Source organism: Rhamphochromis longiceps, linkage group LG7, assembly GCF_057381845.1.
Source record: "Rhamphochromis longiceps isolate RC_006_pf linkage group LG7, R_longiceps_female_GT1.1, whole genome shotgun sequence".
Taxonomy (NCBI): Eukaryota; Metazoa; Chordata; class Actinopteri; order Cichliformes; family Cichlidae; genus Rhamphochromis; species Rhamphochromis longiceps.
In genome coordinates this window covers 71,234,195-71,255,972 of record NC_140563.1, presented here as the reverse complement: position 1 = coordinate 71,255,972, position 21,778 = coordinate 71,234,195, and the positions used below count along the sequence as shown (strand labels likewise).

The following is a 21,778-nucleotide window of genomic DNA, read 5'->3' as shown; positions in this document are numbered from 1 at the left end:
CTTCCTCTAAAACTGCGCCCTGCTGCCGCCCTGAGCCAGGCACGTGATCATGCAGGGGTGGAGACACGCAGCTGGGGGGGGGGTAGTTTTGTGGTCAGGTTTCCTGTTTTTCTAAAGTCTGGCTTTCATTTTTATTTCCGTCACTGAGACTGGTTTTATTTTTACTTTAGTCTCAGTTCCTTCTGAGCACCATAGGTCAAAGTTCAGCTGTGCAGATGAGTCACAGCTTGATTTATCCTGTTAAACCGCAGCAAGCATCGTCTGAACCACGTCTGCCTCCCTGATCCTGGTTCTGCTGGAGGTCTTCTTCCTCCCCTCTGTCACAGAAAGCTGCTCAGAGGGCTCGTCTGAGTTCCTCTCTAACACTGTGAAGCATGTCAAGGTAAATCTAATAAAGACTACTCAGTGGTGTCTGCCTGTGACCTCTGACCTGCCTGTGCACCTGCAGATGGACATTAAAGCTTAAAGAGCTTTCAGAGCTCCCCCTAGAGGAGCAGAGAGGAGCTGCATGCAAAACACTGCTTTCTGCTAGCTAACTCCACCCGCCTGCTGCTCCGCAGCCATGAAACAAGCACCTCTCTCACACACCATTTACGACACACTGGTCTTTCATTTCACTTCCTCTTCAGCATGTTTGCTGAAGTCGACTTCCTCCTGCCTGCACTCGTCTGTCAGCACGCAAACGTGCAGCACGTTCTTCTGTTAGCGACGCTCGGCAGGCCCGCTTGGGCCTTTTTAACCCCTCACTCACCTGCAGGAGCCACACTGGCAGCTTTGATCTTTACAGGAATAAAAAAATCCAAAAGAGATGAAGCAGAGCCAGAAAACACAGCTGCCCATCACTGAGTGAACATCAGGAGGATAAGCGAGCTTCTCTGGCCTCAGATCAGCAGTTTGGACCCGATGGCAGAAGCTCAGCAGGGAGCCCAAGACCTGACTGAGGTGGACACAATGACTCCAGGTTCTGTCATCTTTCACCTTTAACCTTCCTCTTCTTCATTCTTCTGTCTGAACTGAGACGTCAAACTTTTAGGTCAAGTCTCACTCACATTTCAGACCTCCACCCGAGTAAACAGTGACGCTGAGCTTTAATCTGGCAGATATTTATGTGTTTGCAGCCAATGATTCACGTCAGAAACAGTGAAAAGAGGAGCTGGTAGGGAGGTGGGTTTCAAAGAGGCTGGCAGCTGCTAAAGCAGCACGTAGAGTCAAAGAGGCCCCGCCCCTAATAATGCAGCCTTTCCACAGGTGTGCCAGTCCAGCAGTGGGTGCTGACTCGCTGTGTTTGCTGTTTCAGAGGACTTGCCCAGCTCTTCCAGTTTAACCACTAAGGAGCTGCAGCAGAACTGGAGGGCGGTGAAGCAGCGAGAGCGACCCGTCCGGCTGCTCTTTGAGATCCCCTCCACCCGCATCGTCGAGCACGTGCTACACAAATACGTGGTGAGACACCGAAACACACCCACCAGCCGACTCCAAACACTCTGCTCAGCAGTTTTTATACTCTTGGATCCCTGTGATGTCATAGAGGTGAAATACCTTCTGTTTTTGAGGGACAGCCAATCAGAAGAGATTCTTTCAGACAGAGGATGAGGATGAGGGGCAAAGCGGCTAACCTGTAAATGTTCCCAGCTAACTTTCAGTGAAGGTGAGCCCGCAGGAAGTGAAAGTTTAACCTGAGGAGGAGGGGCTTATTTTCCAAAGGTGTGGCTGTTGGAGCAGGAAGCAGTAAAGGTGAACTCTGGTCATAAGAGGCACTGGCTGAGCAGTGAAATCTTTATATGAAGACATATTTGAGATAATAAGCAACCCAAAGACCAGCTTTAACACACCTGCCTGCACTCACCTGTCCACCTGCTGTGCGGTCCCAACAGTTTCCCTGCCTGCCACTGTCAGGTGTGTTCATTTTAAACCTCAAACATGTAAAACTCAGTCAGGGAGCTGTTCATTGATGAGTGCAGGTAACCGATGCCGTGCGGTCACAGAAGCTAATGTGCTCCATAATGAAGGAAATATTCAAACTGACACATCAGCAACTTTCTGCTTGTCTATGGTGCCCCAGAGGACCAAAACACAGCATCATCATCAGGACGAAGCACATAGTCCCTTAGTTATGGTGCAATAGGTGTAGGCTGCTGGGTGATTCCCATGATGCACTGGGTGTTTAATCATTAGTTATTATTAACTTCTGTCTCTCTTCTGTCTTCCTTCTCTCACCTCAACCAATCACAGCAGATGGCCCCGCCCCTCCCTGAGCCTGGTTCTGCTGGAGGTTTCTTCCTGTTAAAAGGGAGTTTTTCCTTCCCACTGTCGCCAAAGTGCTGCTCATAGGGGTCACATGACTGTTGGGGGTTCTCTGTTTTCTTTGTATGGTTGTAGAGTCTTTATGTTACAGTGTAAAGCACCTCGAGGTGATCGGTCGTGATTCGGTGTTGTATGAATGAATATAATCGTCAGCATAACGTCTCAGAGAAAAGACGCCTGCGGTGGGTTCACCGTTGAGAGGGAACAGGAAGTCCAGCCTGTTTCTCTGACTGGCTGTTTGCGCTGCAGCAGAGTTAACTTTAAACTTTAAAGGTCAAAGGTCACGGTTCTTTCTGTTTGTTTGCAGCTCTACCAGGTGGTGGTGATGCGTTCTGGCAGCTTCGATTCCCGCCGTGTTTCGGTGGAGCGCCGCTACAGCGACTTCTCCCGCTTCCACCACAAACTGCTGGAGGAGTTTGACGAGGAGCTGGAGGAGGTGCAGCTGCCTCGTAAGATGCTCTCGGGGAACTTCTCCCCCGAGAGCATCGGGGAGCGGCGCCTGGCGCTGCAGGACTACCTGGCGAAGCTGTACGCCACGCGCTGCGTCAGACACTCGCCTTGCTTCTCGGCTTTCTTCACAGAGCAGGAGCAGCAGCGGGCGCACGGCCTGCTCCGGGCGGGGCAGTTCCGGCCAGCCGCAGAGCTGCTGCAGACCGTGCTGGACATCCAGGAGAAGCTGCTGCCCTGGCAGAAGCCCACCCTCCTCGTGCCCGCCCTCGCCGCCCTCGCTGTCTGCTACCGGGACCTGGACGAACCGGAGCGGGCGTTCTCCGCCGCTCAGAGAGCGCTGCCTCCAGTGAGGCGCTACGGACTGACGCGCTACAGAGCGCCGCTGCTGGAGCTGCTGGTGGACCTCGGGTACCAATTGGGCCGGCCCGTGGCTCAGCTGCAGGATGAGTTGACCGCTCTGAGAGATGCCGAGCGTGGGGAAGCGTCCTCCCACTCTCTGAAGGAGGTAGTGATCCAGGAGTTCCTCTGAGGGTGGAGCGGCCATCCACACCTGGATTAGCAGGTAAACCCCTGCACAGCCCCTGCCAGCTGTGGAGGTGTAACAGCTCACAGTGGGTCAGAGTACCCAGAGTACTGCAGTACTGTCCTGCAATAAAGTATTTAAAAGTAATTTTGGTATTGGGTCTGATTCATGATGTTTGATGATTAGCGATTAACGGCTGACTCTACCATGGAAATCTGACCACACAGTACTGAAGCCGCGTCTTTGGTCATCCTGTGGTAGCTCTGGGTGGGGGTCAGCACCTGCTGCTCCAGGATCAGATCTCCGATCTGCTTTCAGTTGCTGCTCTTTGGAACAAGCTGCTGCTCACCTGAGATCAGTTACGACTGTGTGTACATTCAAAAACAGAACAAAGACCTTTTCGTTCACGCAGCTGTTTTTGTGTTTTGCTGTTTTTGCTCAGTTCAGTTGGAACCGTCTGTGTACTGCAAACGTTACAACAGGTTAAATCATCAGATTCAAGTTCGCTGTATCTCTCATGTTAATGAGCCAAAGTGCAAACTGTTCAGGTCTCACTATGTCACTTAGCTTGTTTATGTGCCCTGTATAGCTAACATCATCAGAGATTATGAGCTAATCTGAGATTTGGATTATCTGTTTATCATCCATAAGAGACCCATTTTACTGTAAACATCATTTTTGCACATGTGCATATTTACATGAGTATGTAAACAGATCCTGGAGCGTTAGCTTTTATCGATGTGTTTGTGAGCACAGGGCGAAAACCAACAGGTGAGTGGGGGTGTGGCCAAAGTCAGCACTGTAGTTATGATGCCAGGTTAGCTTCTGTTTGAGTACATTTGTTAATGACAACAGGGAACTGTCCGTGTTCTCGTGTTCTCTCCGGCTTCCTCCCAAATACATGAATAATAATACGTTTGATTTAAAGTCACCTCACAGAAACATGAATATAACATCAGTAAGGACAGAGGAGTCATGTGACAGGTGGAAGGAAGTGTGCTCTGAGAGGCTGGAAAGTGGAGAGTGATGGACGGAGGACCTGAGAGGGCGAAGATGTGTTCAGAGAAGAACAGTAGAGACTTAAAGGTGGAGAAGGTGGAGAAGCTTGAACTTGAACAGTGTTTAACCGCAGCCGGTGGAGTTGGTGGAGCACGGGTGTGACGGACTGACGGAGGAGTTCTGGTGATGACGGAAGCAGCAGAGCTGAGGATGAAGGTGCTGCTTGAACCTGACAGGAGACCCAGAAACATGTATGCTCTCAGAAACATGCCATGGAAAGTAATTAACTGAGTGTAATTTCTGGTTTTCTCCTTTCATTTCTTATCTTCTTCTCTTGATCTTTTACTTTTAAAATTATTGAAGTTGTTTAAAAGAGGACAAATACCAATATGATCCCTAAGTTGTTTGTAATGGTTTACATTCCCAGTGCTTTTACCTTGTAAGGTAAATGGCCTGTATTTGTTTAGCTCTTTTACTAGTCCCGCCTAGGGACCCCACAGCGCTTCACACACCCAGTCATCCACACACTGGTGGAGGCAGCTACAGTTGTAGCCACAGCTGCCCTGGGGCAGACTGACAGAAGCGAGGCTGCCATATCACGCCATCGGCCCTTCTGGCCATCGCCAGTAGGCGGTAGGTGAAGCGTCTTGCCCACGACCGAGACTGTCCGAGCCGGGGCTCGAACCGGCCACCTTCCGATTACAAGGCGAACTCCCAACTCTTGAGCCACGATCGCCCGTAAGGGTTTAAAAAAGTGGTAACTAGACCTGTTCAAGTATATTTACAGAAAACCACACAGGCAAAAAGAAATGAACTTTGTTCTACAATCATTAGATATAATTTCCAAGATCTAATTCCAAATAACTCCGACTTTATACAGATGGATGATGTGCACATGTGATTAATGACATTAGTTGGATTAACACAAATAAAATTCCTCACAGATCATACCTGATTCCCAGTTACAGTATCCTATGAGATATAGCAGAACTCGATCATGTGATTTGGTAACAGTCAGTGATGTCAGCAGAGGACTGGAGAAGCGTGATTTGTTTACTGGTAAGTTACCTTTCCTTCTAAATAACTGATTCTTCCATTTTTTTCATCCTGTTTCCTAAATCAGCCCATAGATCAGAACTCTTAATTACTCAAACACAGTGAGGGCTTTTTTTCTTCGTGCCTTTGGAAATCAGTGGGCGATCGTGGCTCAAGAGTTGCCAGTTCGTCTTGTAATCAGAAGGTGGCCGGTTCGATCCCCGGCTTGGACAGTCTCGGTCGTTGTGTCCTTGGGCAAGACACTTCACCTGTTGCCGGGTGGCGCCAGTGTCCAGCAGCCTCTGTCAGTGCGCCCCAGGGCAGCTGTGGCTACAATGTAGCTGCCATCAGCAGTGTGTAGATGACTGAATGTACTGTAAGGAGCTTTGGGGTCCATAGGGACTAAGTAAAGCGCTATACAAATACAGCCATTTACCATTTTAACTCATGCTGTAGATCCTACACATAATTTGTGCTCCATGCTGTGGAAATGCAGATGTGAGGTGTTCATCACAAGGAAGCACCCTTTGGTCCTCTCTAGAGCCAACAAGCTGAACATCCTATAGACGAACCAAGAGCAGTTTCTCTTCGTGATGCACTGATATTTCACACATGATAATAAACCCAGTGAACCCTTATGCAGCGTGCATGCAGGGGAAGAGGACAGAGTTGGCCACCTTCTCCATGGCCAGGTTCCTGTTGGAACCCAGGGGACCTCAGCATGTTGGGCACAAACTGAGCCTAGCACAGCAGTTAGTGCACACCTGGGGAAGAAGACATGTATGTTCATGACAGGTGTTTATTAAAATGTTAATCTTCACAGTTATGCTTCTGCATACACGCATGGACGAGTGGATCAAAAAGACAAAAATGACATTTTACAGGAGGCAACAACCAGTTCTGGTTAAGTTACAGGCTGGACTGTACACGCCAGGTGTCCAGACTGGCACTGGAGGACTGGGGGGAGGGCAAAGTCCAACTCGAACTGGCTCGCTATGTCACTGTTGGGATCTGTGGTGCCTGAAAGGGTGGGTACGGGCTGAGAGGGAGGGCACTCACAGCCGGAGCAGAGGTATTGTAAAGTAGAGCAACAATGGTGATCAATATGGCGGTTTACTGAGTCAGCGCCTTGTTAGCTTAGCTAGTGTGTGAGCATGCTAACATTTCCCCGCACTCACACCAGTTAGTAAACGTTAACAACATCGCATAGAAACAGAATTCAAGAGTAACTACTGGAGAAATACAAAGAGGGCATGACATTTTTATAAAGAGACCAACAAAGACAAATAAATTCTGTCAATGTGAACCAATTATAAGGTGGTCACTTTTTTCATCATTTGGCAAAGAAAACCAGATCTCAAATCAAATCAAATCACTTTTATTGTCACATCACTAGTGTTGGTCAAGTTACTTGAAAAAAGTAATCAGTAACTAATTACTGATTACTTCCCCCAAAAAGTAATCCCATTACTTTACTGATTACTTATTTTCAAAAGTAATTAATTACTTAGTTACTTAGTTACTTTTTAAAAACACGATTTACAACCTGAAGAGGTGATAGAGTGATAGATCTTTTAGCCCAATTCTACTTTTTCTACATAATCATCATACAAAATGTAATCAAATGGAAAAGTCTCTTTTTAAACTTGTTTTATTAGTTTTAATCTTTTAACTTTATGCATCAAGCAAACATTTAATTATCTGCAACATTCTCTGACTGGAAGAAATTAGTTTAACAGTTAAACCTATTTTCTGCACATTCCAGCACATAAAATAAAATATTTTTTGTGTTTACACTCAGTCTTTGAAATAGATGCAAGTAAAACACAGCAGAAAATAAATAAAGTCAAAGACTCAGCGGTCCTGTTGCTCTATTTTCACCTGTAAAGCAGGAGTGGGGTAGGCGGAGGTTTACCCTGGTGCAGGTGTGCCGCGGTCAGTGGAAGAATCCGCGAGTTTCTCTGTGAGTTTCTCTGTGAGTTTCCCATTACGTCGTAGCTACTCGGTGCTTGTTGGAAGTTTAGGGGTTTTTTGCTGTAAAAAGAAGTTTTCTTCCCACGCACAGCGGACACTAATGTTTTTGTCACTTTTTATGGAATCAAACTCAAAGTAAGGTCAGTACTTCCACGCTTTAAACGCTGCACGCTCATACTCTCTCTGCACTCGATATATGATCCATTGTTGATCTGCACACAGCTGTTGTCACGAACGGCGCACTCGCTTACGTCACTGTCGTGAGACATTCTCGCAAAAAAAAATATCACGGTTTTAGTAACGCAGTAACGCAGCGTTCCTACGGGAAAGTAACGGTAATCTAATTACCGTTTTTGCAATAGTAATCCCTTACTATGGGCAGTAACGCGTTACTGCCCATCTCTGCACATCACATGTGCAGGTATTCTGGTACAGTACATGCGAGTGAAATTCTTGTGTGCGAGCTTCACAAGCAACAGAGGTGTGCAAAAATACAATAACATAAGAACAAGCAAAATATAAGAATGGCTAAATCTGAGACTAATAAATATATGTACAATATATAATAGTATATGCATTACTGGATGGATGTATACTAAACGTGTGTTTCTACGTGTGTGTGTGTGTGTGTGTGTGTGTGTACACATTTTACAAATTAAATAGAGTCAACAATAAAATAAAATATATAAAAATATACAGAGTTGGAGGCAAGCCTCCGCGTACAGTCAAGTATGCTGCTCAATTAAATGTAAGTAAATGTAAAACACTTGCTTCTAAATGCACTTTTATTGCACCATGCTCATTCAGTCATGAGCTACTGTAACATGAATCAAATGGCTGATTTGCCACCTCAGCATGCAGTCACGTTCTACAGAGTCTTCCTAATAACCTGCTAATTGAATTGAGGTGTGTTGCAGCAGGGACACATGCAAAAGTTTCAGGACAGCGGCCCTCGAGGGCTGGAGTTTGGCACCTGTGTTTTAGGTAACTCAACTTTTTTTGTCATTAAATATCAAAATATCCTCGTGTGTAATGATGACAGAACAGTTGGTGGGGCTACATCTGTGCAGTTAAATTCTACATCATAAACTCCAACAATCAAATGACCCCTTATGAGCAAGCACTAGGCGACAGTGGGAAAGAAAAACTCCCTTTAAACAGGAAGAAACTTACAGCAGAAACAGCCTCATGGAGGGGCGGGGCCATCTGCCTTGACTGGTTGGGGTGAGGGGCAAAATAAAACTAAAATGAGAGCACAAGTTGGCTAAATGTTGCTCACATTGGCTAACATGAACAACAGTTTTCTGGATGAAAAGCAGTTGATCATTACCATTCTTTAATACACACTAACAGCTGCTGGGTTAAAAATAACTGCATTTGTAACCCAGTGCTGGGTCAAATATAGACCGAGCCAACCCTGGGTTACTGGTTTGATTTGGCATACTGGGTTAGGATAACTATCCAAAAACTGGGTTGAATTGACCATTGATTAAAGTTGAGGTTACCAAAAATTGGGTAGAAAGCTCATAACCCATCACAATGGTTACATTACAGTCATATTTGGGTTAAAAAAATTGTAATTGCTTTAAAATTCAGCAAATAAACAATGGATTGAAGATAAAACTACTTTTATTGCCATATGATACATAGAATACAGACAGCAGAATTCATACCAAAAACATGTTAATACAAGTGAAGACAACATTTCACGTAAATGCAAATTAGGCTGTGTCCCAATTCAGAGACCGCACGCTTGAAGTACGCATTTTGAGTGTGATTACGTCACCGCCACGCGACGACGGCTGTCCCAATTCGAAGTGTACTTCAAATGCGCCGTCGATTTCCCCAAATATCAAGCGTGGTCCGGTGCACGCTTCGTGGTCCCATATGTCCCACAATTCATAGCGCGGCGGTGGGTGTGGAGAATTTTCAATTCAATAAAACTTTATTGATCCTGAAGGTTGACCCCAAAGGAAATTGGGTTAACGCTGCCGACCTTTGCCAGCGCCAACTTACCCTTCTGACCATACATACATGACACAAACATCACATGGGGAAGACAGGTCAGAGAGGTATAACAATGGAAAATGCACCACATGAGGAAAGATAAGGAGAAAAAATAACTCCCCCCAGACTGAGCTCCAACAGGGAGATCAGTCTGAGAACAGAAAAAAACACCTCTGCAAATGAAAACACTCTTAATACACCAAAGAAACACATGACAAGCAACAGGGGGGGTAAAGGGTGAGAGACATCTGGGCCTGCGTGCGCTAGTCTCCTTGATCCGCCGTCAGCATCGGAGGGGAATAAGCGTCGAAGGCGTTTGGAGGGGGGATGAGTGTGTGCATATCAGTGTATGTGTGTGTGTGTCCAGAGTTCAGCTGAGACAGTGTCCTTCGCCCTGCTAGGCACAAAATACGGCAGAAGGGAGCGGCCAAGAGTGAACTGTCAAAAGTAAGTACTGAATATGACGTCACTTATCTATGTGCGAATGTTTAATAATGAAGAACATTAAAACATTACTGTTGGCCACATGTCAGCAAAGATATGTGACATTAGCGATGTTTGTACTTTCAGCGTTAACTTGGTTTTAAAGCCTCTACTTCTAAATATATATATAGTCGACCTTAATCTTACAGAGATTGTGATGATTTCATGGATAATTAAAGTCAGTCATATATCCACAAACACAACAAGCTGAAAGTCAGTGATGCTGCTCGGTTTGCAGTCCTGAATATCACAGCACAAGCAGGATCCACTGCACTGTTAATGTGAGCTGTGTTATATTGCTGCCTCTGTTCGGTGGTGTCGAGCCAAACGGACTTTAACGTGTGTTTGAACGAGCTGACGGTTCACTCGTTAAGCTGAAAGAAAGATGCTTTAATCACAGCAGTCACACATGTGTCCACTGCACCATCTGGAACTCTTCTTGTTTACACTCGTAATAACACAAACACTAAATCCTGCTTCTCTGTGCTGTTGTGTAGCAGTGTGTACACCTGAGACTGTCACCTGTCTGTCTGTCCTGCACTCTCTCTCTGTTTCTTTCTCTCTGATTGTGGAATAAAAGTATGAACATGTGTTTATACAGTACATGTAAGCATTGAGCCAAATGTAATAATGCCAACGTATTAAACGAACAATATTTGTCTCTTATATATGAGAGATGAGATGAGATAGCCTTTATTTGTCAGTTTTAGGTCTTTTGCCCACAACCGAGATGACAGACCTTGCCGACCGTACTTACAATACACAAACATCACATTGGGGAGACAGGTCAGGCTAGGTAGCAGGAAAAAAACATTGAAATGTGTAACACAGAAGGATAATACAGGAATGCACAGATATCAACACACCATAGCACAATAAACACAGACAGCAACATGGCAAAGAGTTCCAGTGTGTACATCTGATCTGGGACCGCTGCAATCTTTGACTGCGCCTCCAGCTGACCCGATGTCCACATCAGAGGGGAGGTAAGCGTTGGAGGTGGCGTTGGATCCGGGGTAGGGAGGGTGATGCGTCGATGAGTGCTTATCAGTATCAGAATATGTATTTGTGTGTGTGTCCATAGTTCAGCTGAGACAGTGTCCTTCGCCCTGCCAGGCTAAGTAAACAGTCTTCCAGCTAACCCAGGTGGCCTTGCAGGGAATGGGAAGAACAGACTAAACACAGTCGTTATCAGGGTGTTTTGTTCAGCTCCGGCCTTGCAGCTGGCGCCAAAGGGGTATCCACATGAAGTGATGGTGGCTTTTACTTTAGTGCGAACAGCTCATATGAATTTCAAAGCAGTTCTACAGTCCAACACTGGTCTCTCAATCTCCCGCTGAAGAGCCGCGAGCTTCGCCATACTTGCGTTCTGTGATGTTGTCATTTCATGTGCTCAAGGAGCCGATTCTGAGAACTCACGGCAGTGTGCCTCCCCGAGATGTATCCAGTCTGCAGTCAGAGATGTTATTCTGAGTATTCACAGCAGCCGTAGCCTCTCCAAGAGCTTATCCGTGCTGACTCAATGAGCCCATTTTGAGAAACTCACGCCTCTCCCATCATTTCAATCCCAGCGGGCAGCCTTGTGGGGGTTTGAACAGCCGGTTCAATCCAAGCTCTTCTGCTGGCCTTTCCATGTTAATCGAAGTTTTGCTGGATGTGCCAGAGTGTGCTTTATCTGATGCTGCCATAGCTTCTTCATTACTGGGGAGAAAAGCTTCCTCTGCGCCGCTCGCTCCGCGGTCATATCTTTATAAAATGACAAGAAGCAGTTCTCCCACAGTATTCCTTTCTTCTGCTTAGCAGTCATGAGAACTTTTTGTCGTGCAGTGTAACGGAGAAATCTCACCAGCACGATTCGAGGTGGCTGACCAGGTCCCGGGCGTGGTCTCGTACTTCTGTGGCATCGTTCCAGCTCATATTCCTCCCCTCGTAGACCTAGGCCATCCGCGAGTATCTTCATCACGTAATCATTTATGCTGCCACCACTTTCCAGACCGATAAGCCGAACGTTCTTTCTGCGGTTTCTGTTTTCCTGGTCGTCTACTCGGGCCCAAAGTTGTTCAAGCTTTTTAGCGTTTTTGCCATTATCTTCTGTTATGCTCCTCATTTTGTCTTCCACATCTGAAATGCGGCCCTCAGCTTCAGTCATCCGTATTTGGATTGCACTTATAGCGTTTTTAAATTCCACCATATCTGACTTGATGTGAGATACATCGGCCGCAACACTAGTTAGGATAGTTCCAAGCTTAGTCGTTTCGGCAAACAGGCCGCTTATATCCATCTTTGGCCCTTCTTCTTGGCTAGCAGGGCTAACCTTGGCACTGCTAGCATTACTTTCCCCCGCCGCCACCGTGGAGATTCGGGTTTGCACGCTCTTCTTCTTAGTTCCTGTGGCCATGTCTCTCAATAAATCCAAGGACACTGATCTAGCAAGTCACCGCAGTGAGGAAATATATTATTTGGGAGCGTTTACCTTGTTTTAAAACTAATGTAGGATCGATGGGGGTCAGAGACTCTCTATGGCGCGGCCATTCCCAAACGCTCCATCATGTGACTCCCCTAAAACTCTTTAATTTAACCATTTTGTCTCGCTGTCTCCTTTTTTTGACCCGGACACATTTCGTTATTTCCCCTCACCCCCTGGACCTTTTTAGGGGAACATAAAAATGTAAAAAAAAAACGTATGACAACGACCATGAACATTAGGAGGTACTTGATTGTAATGGAAAACCAGTCGATCCGTGTCGAGTCAATCCAAGTAGGTACTAATGGAGAAGGGGCTTTAGATTCCTGAGAGGTGAGTCCAAGGATCAGGAGCTGATCACATTTAGGGATTGATAGATAGGATATAAATGAGCATACAGATACAGACTCCTTAAAGTATTATTGATCATTATTGATAAACTTGGTGCTGCAGCAGGGGCGGATCTACTGGGGTGGCACCCTAAAACAATCTCTTGCTGCCGTAGTTTTGCATATGATAATGTTCTTTATTTGGAATTTGAGCCTTTCTACAATTAGCAATGAATAGTGGAACAATGTACCATGTCGACCAATCAAAAAATTATATGGCATTTGGTTGTTTGGGGAGAGAGGCAAGCTTTGGATGTGACGACGGCAAGACGACATCAATAGGAAGTTCTGACATGTGAGAGATTTGTGACATTTAGTGTTCTTGGAGTGTGTAGTTAGTGTGTAGTTAGTGTGTAGTAACATGTAACAGTTTGATTATTTCTAATAAAAGCAGTGTGAATAGAATGTCTTTATTGTCATTGTCAGAAACTTGTAGTTAAAACAGCTGCCAAGACCATCGGAACATCTCTCCCTCTGCTACAGGACATCTTGTGTGCTGCATCAGTAAGGCCTCTTGCATCGTGCCTGACCCCTCACACCCCTCACATGGACTCTTTTCTCTCCTTCCATCCGGCAGACGCTATCATAGCATCGGGCCTGATCCTCCAGACTGCATGACAGCTTTTTCTTGCAAGCCATCGGACTCTCGAACTCACAGCCCTCGTTGTGTCGTCTTTCTATATACTGTACTGTGTATAGCAGAGATAACAATAAAGTTTACTTTGACTTTGTGCTCCTCATGTTGTGTAGCTTTCTGTGTGTTATAGTTATTATGCTACATGCTTATTTATTATATGGTGGATACAGTACATAAATTCCAAACTGGAGTTGTTTTATGTAACTGAGATGTTTAATTATGTAGTTTGAGAAAATAAGAAGAATGTTTATATAAAACATGCGTTTACTTATACTGCACTTGATGTATTTTAACCATTTATAATGCATATTACAGAATGTAACACCTGCATATGTATAAAGAAATGGCTTTGATTTTGCCACCCCATTTGATTTCCATGCCACCCAGGGGCAGATCTAGAAGGGTGGCATGGGGTGGCAAGTGCCACCCTAAAATGATCCCTTGCCACCCCAGTTTTGCATATGACAGTGCTGTTTATTAAAGTAAGACAGCATTAACAGTTTGAGCGTAGTTACAGTCAGCAGTGAATATAAATGCTAAAACTGAATATATTGCATAGTGTCCCCCCTGCACCAGTAACAAATGGTTCAGCCCATAGCAGGACCGGCTTTTTTCTTGTTTTCAGCAGCAAGCGATGCTCATGATCGTGCCAGAGCACATTTTGAACAACACCATGGGAATTTTGGATTTTACACAGGTGGGTGGATGTTACACTGTGGAAATGGAAGGAAGGTGAGTGTTATTAACCCTCTGTGGTCCACGGACACGCTGCACCTCCAGGGGTCCGTCCTTCGTACCTCGCTAAGTAAGTTAGCTGGATTAGATTGTTGACGATTTCGCGTGATCTTGGATCGTTCGGTTCCCCGAAGCTCATCCGGGACTTGCTGCCATAGCAACAGAGCCGTAAGCGTAAACCTGCTCGGGAGCAGGTTTACTTTATGTAAACAGGATTAGATCGCGGCCACGCAGATATGTCCGCTTCATTTATACGAAAACAACAGCGATATTCCACCACTGTTTCACCATAAATAAATAACATCAATGTAACTGAAGATAATGCAGCACTTGATCCTTTTATTGATGTCACACAGATACATACAGGTCATTTCCTAAAAAGGGAAATCTACTATTAACATTCTATTACATGTATGTGATTATTACAGATGTAATTCATATTTCAGAGTAGTAATTGTAAATTACTTCGTGTAATCAAGATGAGAGACCATGGCTATAAAAGCGAAGGTGGATTTGGGAAGCCTGTCGCAGCCATGTCCTGTCCGTATACGCGAGCCACCCATTGCGGAAGGTGCAAGATTGATAAGGAGAGTCCTCAGAATTCAGCGTATATTGCGGGACAGACAGGATCCTTTAGCTCAGCGCGACAGTGTGCTCATAGAGAGATATCGATATTCCCGTGAGGGTATTATTTACTTAACCAACTTGTTGACGAGGGGGTGCAGGACCACCACCTGTCTTTTTTTTGCTCTGCCCTTTTCTTGGTTGCTGTTATAAACAAACAAACAGATTATTTCAGGGTCGCTTTCCAAGAGACGAAAAGCAATATAAGTGATAAATATTACCATTCTGTAGAATATTCTTATATTTCACTTTTACTTGTTCCCATGTTCTAGTGGATCCTGTTGTGGCTCTAATGTGAAAGAGGATATAATGTAATATAATATAATATAATATAATATAATATAATATAATAAATTTACCCTACCGCCTACTGGTGTTGGCCAGAGGGGCCGATGGCGCAATATGGCAGCCTGGCTTCTGTCAGTCTGCCCCAGGGCAGCTGTGGCTACACCTGTAGCTGCCTCCACCAGTGTGTGAATGTGAGAGTGAATGAATAGTGGAATTGTAAAGCGCTTTGGGTGCCTTGGAAAGCGCTATATAAATCCACTCCATTATTATTATTATTATTAAATTACTTACGAGTTTAATTTGTCAGCAACTTCCTGCCAGCCCTCTCTCCTTGCTTTTGCAGCCTTTGCAGTGTTGCCTTGCGTTCTGATTAAACTCTGAAACTCCTGAAATCCCTCACTCAAGAGTTCTTGCTCTGCTGCCGAAAAATACCGAGCACGCACCTTCGACATTTTCGCCGACCAATCAGAGGGTTGCCGATCAATGTTTCTACTATCGATGCGTAGCCCCTGTTAAGCCACCCAGTGATCTCACATTACTTCATCCAGCTGTACTAATCGTCAACAGCAGGTGTGTTCGGAGAACCGGATTAGCGAGCTCACGGTTAGCGCGATGATTTGATCTTGGATGTAGTAAGCGACGTACGAAGAACGGGCCCCAGATCACATGACTGATGTAAGCTGACACAGCAACAAGCTGCAGCCACGCTGAGTCTCTGTTTCAGCCACATTGAAAGTTCGGACTTCAAAGTTTTTAAATTTTAATTACAGGCCAGTAAATCCAGAGTTATGATCATATATATCAGCCACGCTTCGTTCTAAATACTGTCGTCACGTGTGTGTTTTAAGCGTTTTGTAAGGACAGCACGAAAACAGGAAAGAAAGGAAAAAAGCCACCTCTTTCTTATTGGTGGAAAAATGCACCATGTCGACCAATTTTAAAAAAAGTCAACATGTGGGATTTGGTTGTTTAGGAAGAGGGAAAAGTTTGGGGAGTGACGGTAACAGGGCGAGCGAGACAGAGCGAGAGAGAGAGTTTAGATGTGGCAGATTTGTGACGTTTAGTGTGTTGTGTAGTCGTTCTGTTGTGTAGTCGTTTTGTTTAGTGTGTCAGTGAGGGCGCTAATGACTGTCAGAGGCACATTTGCAACGTAAACACTGTCACTAAGTAGAAAACCAGCGGAGTGATACACCTGCTGTTGTCGGGCCTCCAGGTTTGTCCCTGTGCTCTTCTGTCTTTTGGTGGACAAACTTGTTTTTACTGGCACACATCATTTGTGGGGCATCTTATTGCCACACCTGATTGTTCTCTCATTTTAGTTTTAGTAATATTTTTAAATGGTTGTAGAAAATGAAACAAACGGTGTATTGGCTGCATTTTTAGATAAATAGTTGTTTATGTTTATAAAATGTACGTTTTATATTTGCATTTCAAGTTATAAACATTTACCCAACATGTCTGTGTTGGACATAAACAACGTAAACTCAAAGGAGTCACACATCGCCGGTTGTATTTCAGACCTCAGTGGGTTCATCCAACAAATCATGAAAAATGAGGTTTACATGTTTGTTCATGACGGTGCAGATTTCTGACATTTTGTGTAATTTAAGCTGCAACAATGTGACTGTTTTCTAACAAAAACAGTGAAACTTAAGTTAGACTTGTGTTTGTAAATGAAGCGCCCCATGTTGTGTAGCTTACTGGAGTTTATACTTATTGGGCTACATATTTATTTATCATACAGGCTATACAGTACATAGCATCAAAACTCACATGTTTTATGTAACTAAAGTGTGTAATCATGTGGGCTACAGACAATAATTAAGTTATCGACTATATTTATATGAAAAACGTGCATACTTACTGCATTTGAATCATTTAACCACATGTAACCACCTGCATGAGTGTTTTGGGGGGGGGGGGGGGGGCTTTGATTTTGCCACCCCATTTGATTTCTTTGCCACCCTCATGCCACCCTAAGAAAATTTCTCTAGATCCGCCCCTGGGCTGCACATCAGAGTAGTGATGGGATTTCCGGCTCTTTTTAGAGATCCGGCTCTTTCGGTTCGGCTCACTAAAAAGAGCCGGCTCTTTCGGCTCCGAACCGGCTCTTCAGGTTGTTTTGTTGCTTTAATTAATTTATTATTAACAATAATATAAAATTATGCACAAAAGGAATTACTAACGTAAAAACAAGTGGTTTTATTTATATATGTTTATATATAAATATATGCGGTGGCCCCTAGAGACAAAACACGTACAAACTCCAAAACACATTTCTAGCATGAACTGAACTTCCAAAGCAGAGCTACTAGATCACTTAAATTACACAATTGAAAGCATGTGTGTATTGTTTGTATATTTATACACAGGCACTCATATATATATTCAAATAATTTAAAAAAAAGTTCATTTACCTGTTATTACCACACACCAAATCCGGTCGTTGGTACTTGCTGGCTTGTGTAGCCACAAGATAACAAAGGCTCAACACTGCGCCCAGCATCCTGGAGCACTTCTGTTGTCTTTTGTACGTGTTTTGAGTTTTTATGTGCTTCTGAGTTTTTATATGCTTCTGAGTTTTTACGTGCTTCGGAGTTTGTACGTGTTTTTACGTGTTTTTGGAGTTTTTACGTGTTTTGGAGTTTGTACGTGTTTTTACGTGTTTTGGAGTTTGTACATGCTTCAGAGTTCGTACGTGATTTGAAGTTTGTATGTGCTTTGTCTCTAGGGGCCACCGTAAATATACTTTTATTTATTCACTCCACATAAAATGTAATAAATAAATCATATAATACAAAAATCAACTATTCACATTTCAACTTTTAACTATTTAAATTTTCAGCTTTTTCCTTTCACAAATTTAAAGTGAAAAGAACACAAAACACTGCAAACCACAACACAATTAAATATAAATTATAATATGAAAACTAAAAGAACATGCATATTCTCTGTCATATGGACCTGCATGAATAAACTTTCTCAATCCTTTATCATCTGCAACCGAAAATAGTTGTGGATGATTACTATACCTTTCTAATGTTGTTGTCCCTGCCTCTCTTTCTCTCTCTCTGGCTCTGTTCCTGTGCTACTGAGTGTAACTACCGCCCCTCCCCCCTCTGCCCAGCGTAAAGCACAAGGCTCGTGTGCAGAGTGAAGCGGAAAAAAAGTGCGAGAGAGAGGCTGAGAGAAAGAAAAAAAAAAAAAACCCACGTGACGGCTCGCGATAAGGAGCCGGCTCGCGTCGTTCACTTCAAAGAGCCGGCTCTAAGAGCCATTTCGTTCGCGAACGACCCATCACTACATCAGAGCTCGATTAGCAGGGCTGGAGAAGCAGCTCGGCGCTCGGTTCTTTCTGCCTCTGTGTAGCGTGGCGTTAGCTCGGTGTGCAGCACCGAGGGTCCTCCGGTTCGGTTAGCCGCATTCTCTTGGATAAAAGATGGCGAGTGAGTCGGTGAAGCTGTCCAAAAACCTGCTGCGGATGAAGGTGAGTGAAGCTGCGCGTGCTAACGGACACGCGGAGAGCAGCTAGCAGCCGATAGCTAGCAGAACGTTAGCTTTGTAATGCGCCGGCGCATAACTCCACTCAGAAATCTGATGATTTAAGGTTTTCTGCTTCACATGAAGTTTTAAATCTCACACAGAAGCTAAATTTTATTACCTGATGTCAAGTGTGACCTGGAGAGTAAATCGGCGTTCAGCAGAGTTAATAACAGGCTGTAAATGTAATTTATTAATAAATAATGTGTGTATGAGTATGAGACACTAAAGATAAGCTCTGACTTTAAAATGATCTGTCACGTGATGCGAATCTGAACCGGTGTGGATGCTCAGGTATTTGTTTTACGTCACTAATAATGGGAACAACGGCTGAAATTCATGCTTTAAAAACTGTATCAGAACCGGATATGACATCCAGGGGGCGGTTACAACCTACAGGGTGCTGGTTTGTTTCCTGGGGAGGCTGAACCAACGTGGAGAAGATGTTTCTGGGGCCTGATGCCTTGACCAATCAGAATGAAACCCTCTCAGCTGATTTTCACCTTTACTTTAAAAATCTGGTCTGCAGATGTGGAAGATTTCACACTGAGAAAAACAGCTGTGGTTCTCTGCAGGGAGACCTCAGCCAATCACAGCTGAGTGCAGTAAATCATTCATGAGCGCAGGTGTGGTTAAAACCTCACAGAAACGTCAGCTGAAGGTGACGTGTGTGTGTCCACAGTTCATGCAGAGACGTCTGGATGCAGAGACGAAGAAGCAGCTGGAGGAGGACGAGCGGAGGATCATCAGTGATGAGCACTGGTACCTGGACCTACCCGAGCTCAAGGCTAAAGAGTACGTATGAGCGTCATTCAGGCTCCGCCCACTTTAGTTCAAGCAAAATGTATAATTCAATTAAATTTTATTTATATAGCGCCAAATTACAACAACAGTCGCCTCAAGGTGCGTTATATTGTACAGTAGATCCTACAATAATAGATACGAGCCTATGAGCAGCACTTTGGCGACAGTGGGAAGGAAAAACTCCCTTTTAACAGGAAGAAACCTCCAGTAGAACCAGGCTCAGGGAGGGGCGGGGCCATCTGCTGTGATTGGTTGGGGTGAGAGAAGGAAGACAGGATACAGACGTGCTGTGGAAGAGAGACAGAGGTTAATAACAGATATGATTCAATGCAGAGAGGTCTGTTAACACATAGTGAGTGAGAAAGGTGACTGGAAAGGAAAAACTCAGTGCATCATGGGAATCTCCCAGCAGCCTACGTCTATTGCAGCATAACTAAGGGAGGATTCAGGGTCACCTGGTCCAGCCCTAACTATATGCTTTAGCAAAAAGGAAAGTTTGAAGCCTAATCTTGAAAGTAGAGATAGTGTCTGTCTCCTGAATCCAAACTGGAAGCTGGTTCCACAGAAGAGGGGCCTGAAAACTGAAGGCTCTGCCTCCCATTCTACTTTAAATACTCTAGGAGTATAACAGCCTCGCCGCACCGTCGTTAAAGGACTTTCTTCATGCAGCTGCTTAATGTGCAGTTTTCTGAATGGAGTCTAGTTTGAAGTCTGAACACAGTGAAGTGTGATTTAAGTACTTAGGGGTCAGAGGTCATGTGATCATGGAGGCGGATGATGTTATTCTGGAGGTGTTCTTAATACTGTGGCGTCTCTGCTCCTGCAGGAACCTGATCATCGAGGAGAGGAGTTTCGTTCCCTGCGAGGATCTGAAGTATGGCCGACTCTCCTTCAGAGGCTTCAATCCTGAAGTCGAGGTGTGTGTCATTTCACGCCCACTTCCTGTTTTTATTTTGACCCCTGACGTCGCGGAGTGTCAGATTACCTGACTGCTGTGTTTGGGAGGACACAGAGCTAAGAAACATCAGTTTGTTCTTCGTTTTTTTAACAATAATCAGCCTCGATTTAAACCAGCAGGGACTGTCTGACTGAAGGTTACCATGGAAACGACCAGCTGTTTTATTCATGTTTAAATATTGCTGTAAGATCTCAGCTGTACAACTGCAGCAGAAGCATCCCAGTACGACCCTGCCTCTGTCACCTGGAGGCTTCAGGTGTGTCCTACCCCCTGACTCCTCACCCTGGGTCCTCTGTCCTACCCCCTGACTCCTGACCCCAGGACGACGAGTCTCTCTGAGTGTTTGCTCTGCAGCATTTAAACTGGAACCGTCCTGTGTGTCCCTGCAGAAGCTGATGGCTCTGATGAACCCCAGAGAGGAAGAGGAGGAGGAAGAGGAGGACCTGAGCCGGATGCAAACAGACGTCACAGATGAAGAAATGGCTCTGAGGTACGAACTGTTTCCCTCTGATGCTGAAGCGCTGCGTGTTCCTACTGTAGCTCATTACAGACACACACACACACACACACACACACACAGTGCATGAGGCGAGGCTCTCATCTGCTGTTTTTCTCGGCAGGTACGAGAGTTTAGTTGGAAGCATGAAGAAGAAGTTTGCAACGAAGCGAGAGCGAGTGGCGCAGGAGGCGGACGAGGAGAACCACGAGGCGGCGAAGAGAGCATTCGTGAAGCCTCAGGACTGAAGATGCTCGCGCTCCAGATGTTTTTAAACGTGAGGCTGGCGTGGAGCAGCAGCTGTGTGGATGTTATACATCCTGCTTTTATTCCACGAGGAGGACACGAGCAGCCTCAGAGCTCCTGAGAGCTGCATGTTTATTCCCTGTTTGTTTTTTAACTCTGTATGTGACTCACCTGAGGGGTGTTTAAAGCCACGCCTCCTCCACTTGTTTGCTCGTCATGAGGAGGTGAAGGTTAGTTCAGACCTCTGAAGAAGTAAAACACAGACTGTAAATAAAAGATGGAGGATGTGTTTATTTCAGAGTGTCTCGTTTAAGCTCGAGTGTTGAAGCTCCGCCGCCTGACAGTTGGTGTGTTTAAAAACGGGTCGAACATGGCGGCGGTCAATGAACGTACAACGGTCTGGGCCGGGTTGCCAGCAGAGCGTGACATACGGCATTCGCCACGGGAGACGGATCCTCGGCTGACTGCCGTGACATCTGGGCCAGAACACCGCGTAGATGTCTCCTCCGCCCGAGCCATGGAGGAGAAGGTGGCAAGAAGCTCGTCTCCGCGGCGAGTGGCGGCCCCCTCGTTCCCAAAGGTGACTGAGAGGAAACCAGTTAGAGATGACGGCTTAGAAACGTAAAGTGTTAACAAATATAAACGTAAATATATGGAAATAATTAGAAAACTTCAAACTGAAAATAATTTCAGAGTCACACATGAAGTTTGGATAAATTAAAATTTCAAAATAAAAGTAAAATTGTACCTTTGAGTTATTGATGTTTTAACTTTCAGTTATTTATTTCAGAATAAATTCAACCCTGATCAAAAAGCTCAGGATAA

General features: G+C 44.9%; 2 protein-coding genes and 1 long non-coding RNA gene across 3 annotated transcripts in view; 2 read left to right on the top strand and 1 right to left on the bottom strand.

Annotated features, from left to right (window-relative positions):
- The window catches only part of LOC146666980 (uncharacterized), a 31,607-nt gene extending 14,788 nt beyond the window's left edge, over positions 1–16,819 (bottom strand). The window contains exon 1 of the long non-coding RNA XR_014912834.1: positions 16,430–16,819. This is a non-coding gene — a long non-coding RNA (uncharacterized LOC146666980). The remainder of the gene's footprint in view (positions 1–16,429) is intronic.
- LOC146666981 (sorting nexin-20-like) lies at positions 581–3,329 on the top strand. Its single transcript, XM_085411464.1, has 3 exons — positions 581–961; positions 1,298–1,440; positions 2,609–3,329. The coding sequence occupies exons 1-3, from the start codon at positions 904–906 to the stop codon at positions 3,278–3,280; spliced, it is 873 nt and encodes a 290-aa protein (XP_085267590.1). The 5' UTR covers positions 581–903; the 3' UTR covers positions 3,281–3,329.
- Positions 16,820–18,217: 1,398 nt separating the features above from the next.
- On the top strand, positions 18,218–21,251 carry mphosph6 (M-phase phosphoprotein 6). Its single transcript, XM_085415139.1, has 5 exons — positions 18,218–18,396; positions 19,132–19,244; positions 20,080–20,170; positions 20,601–20,701; positions 20,832–21,251. The coding sequence occupies exons 1-5, from the start codon at positions 18,349–18,351 to the stop codon at positions 20,953–20,955; spliced, it is 477 nt and encodes a 158-aa protein (XP_085271265.1). The 5' UTR covers positions 18,218–18,348; the 3' UTR covers positions 20,956–21,251.
- The last annotated feature ends 527 nt before the right edge of the window (positions 21,252–21,778 follow it).

Coding starts and splice junctions, on each gene's coding strand:
- mphosph6 (XM_085415139.1), top strand. CDS start 18,349: ATGGCGAGTGAGTCGGTGAAGCTGTCCAAAAACCTGCTGCGGATGAAG. Junction 19,245..20,079: donor CCCGAGCTCAAGGCTAAAGA/GTACGTATGAGC, acceptor CTGCTCCTGCAG/GAACCTGATCATCGAGGAGA. Junction 20,171..20,600: donor GCTTCAATCCTGAAGTCGAG/GTGTGTGTCATT, acceptor GTGTCCCTGCAG/AAGCTGATGGCTCTGATGAA.
- LOC146666981 (XM_085411464.1), top strand. CDS start 904: ATGGCAGAAGCTCAGCAGGGAGCCCAAGACCTGACTGAGGTGGACACA. Junction 962..1,297: donor GGTGGACACAATGACTCCAG/GTTCTGTCATCT, acceptor TTGCTGTTTCAG/AGGACTTGCCCAGCTCTTCC. Junction 1,441..2,608: donor ACGTGCTACACAAATACGTG/GTGAGACACCGA, acceptor GTTTGTTTGCAG/CTCTACCAGGTGGTGGTGAT.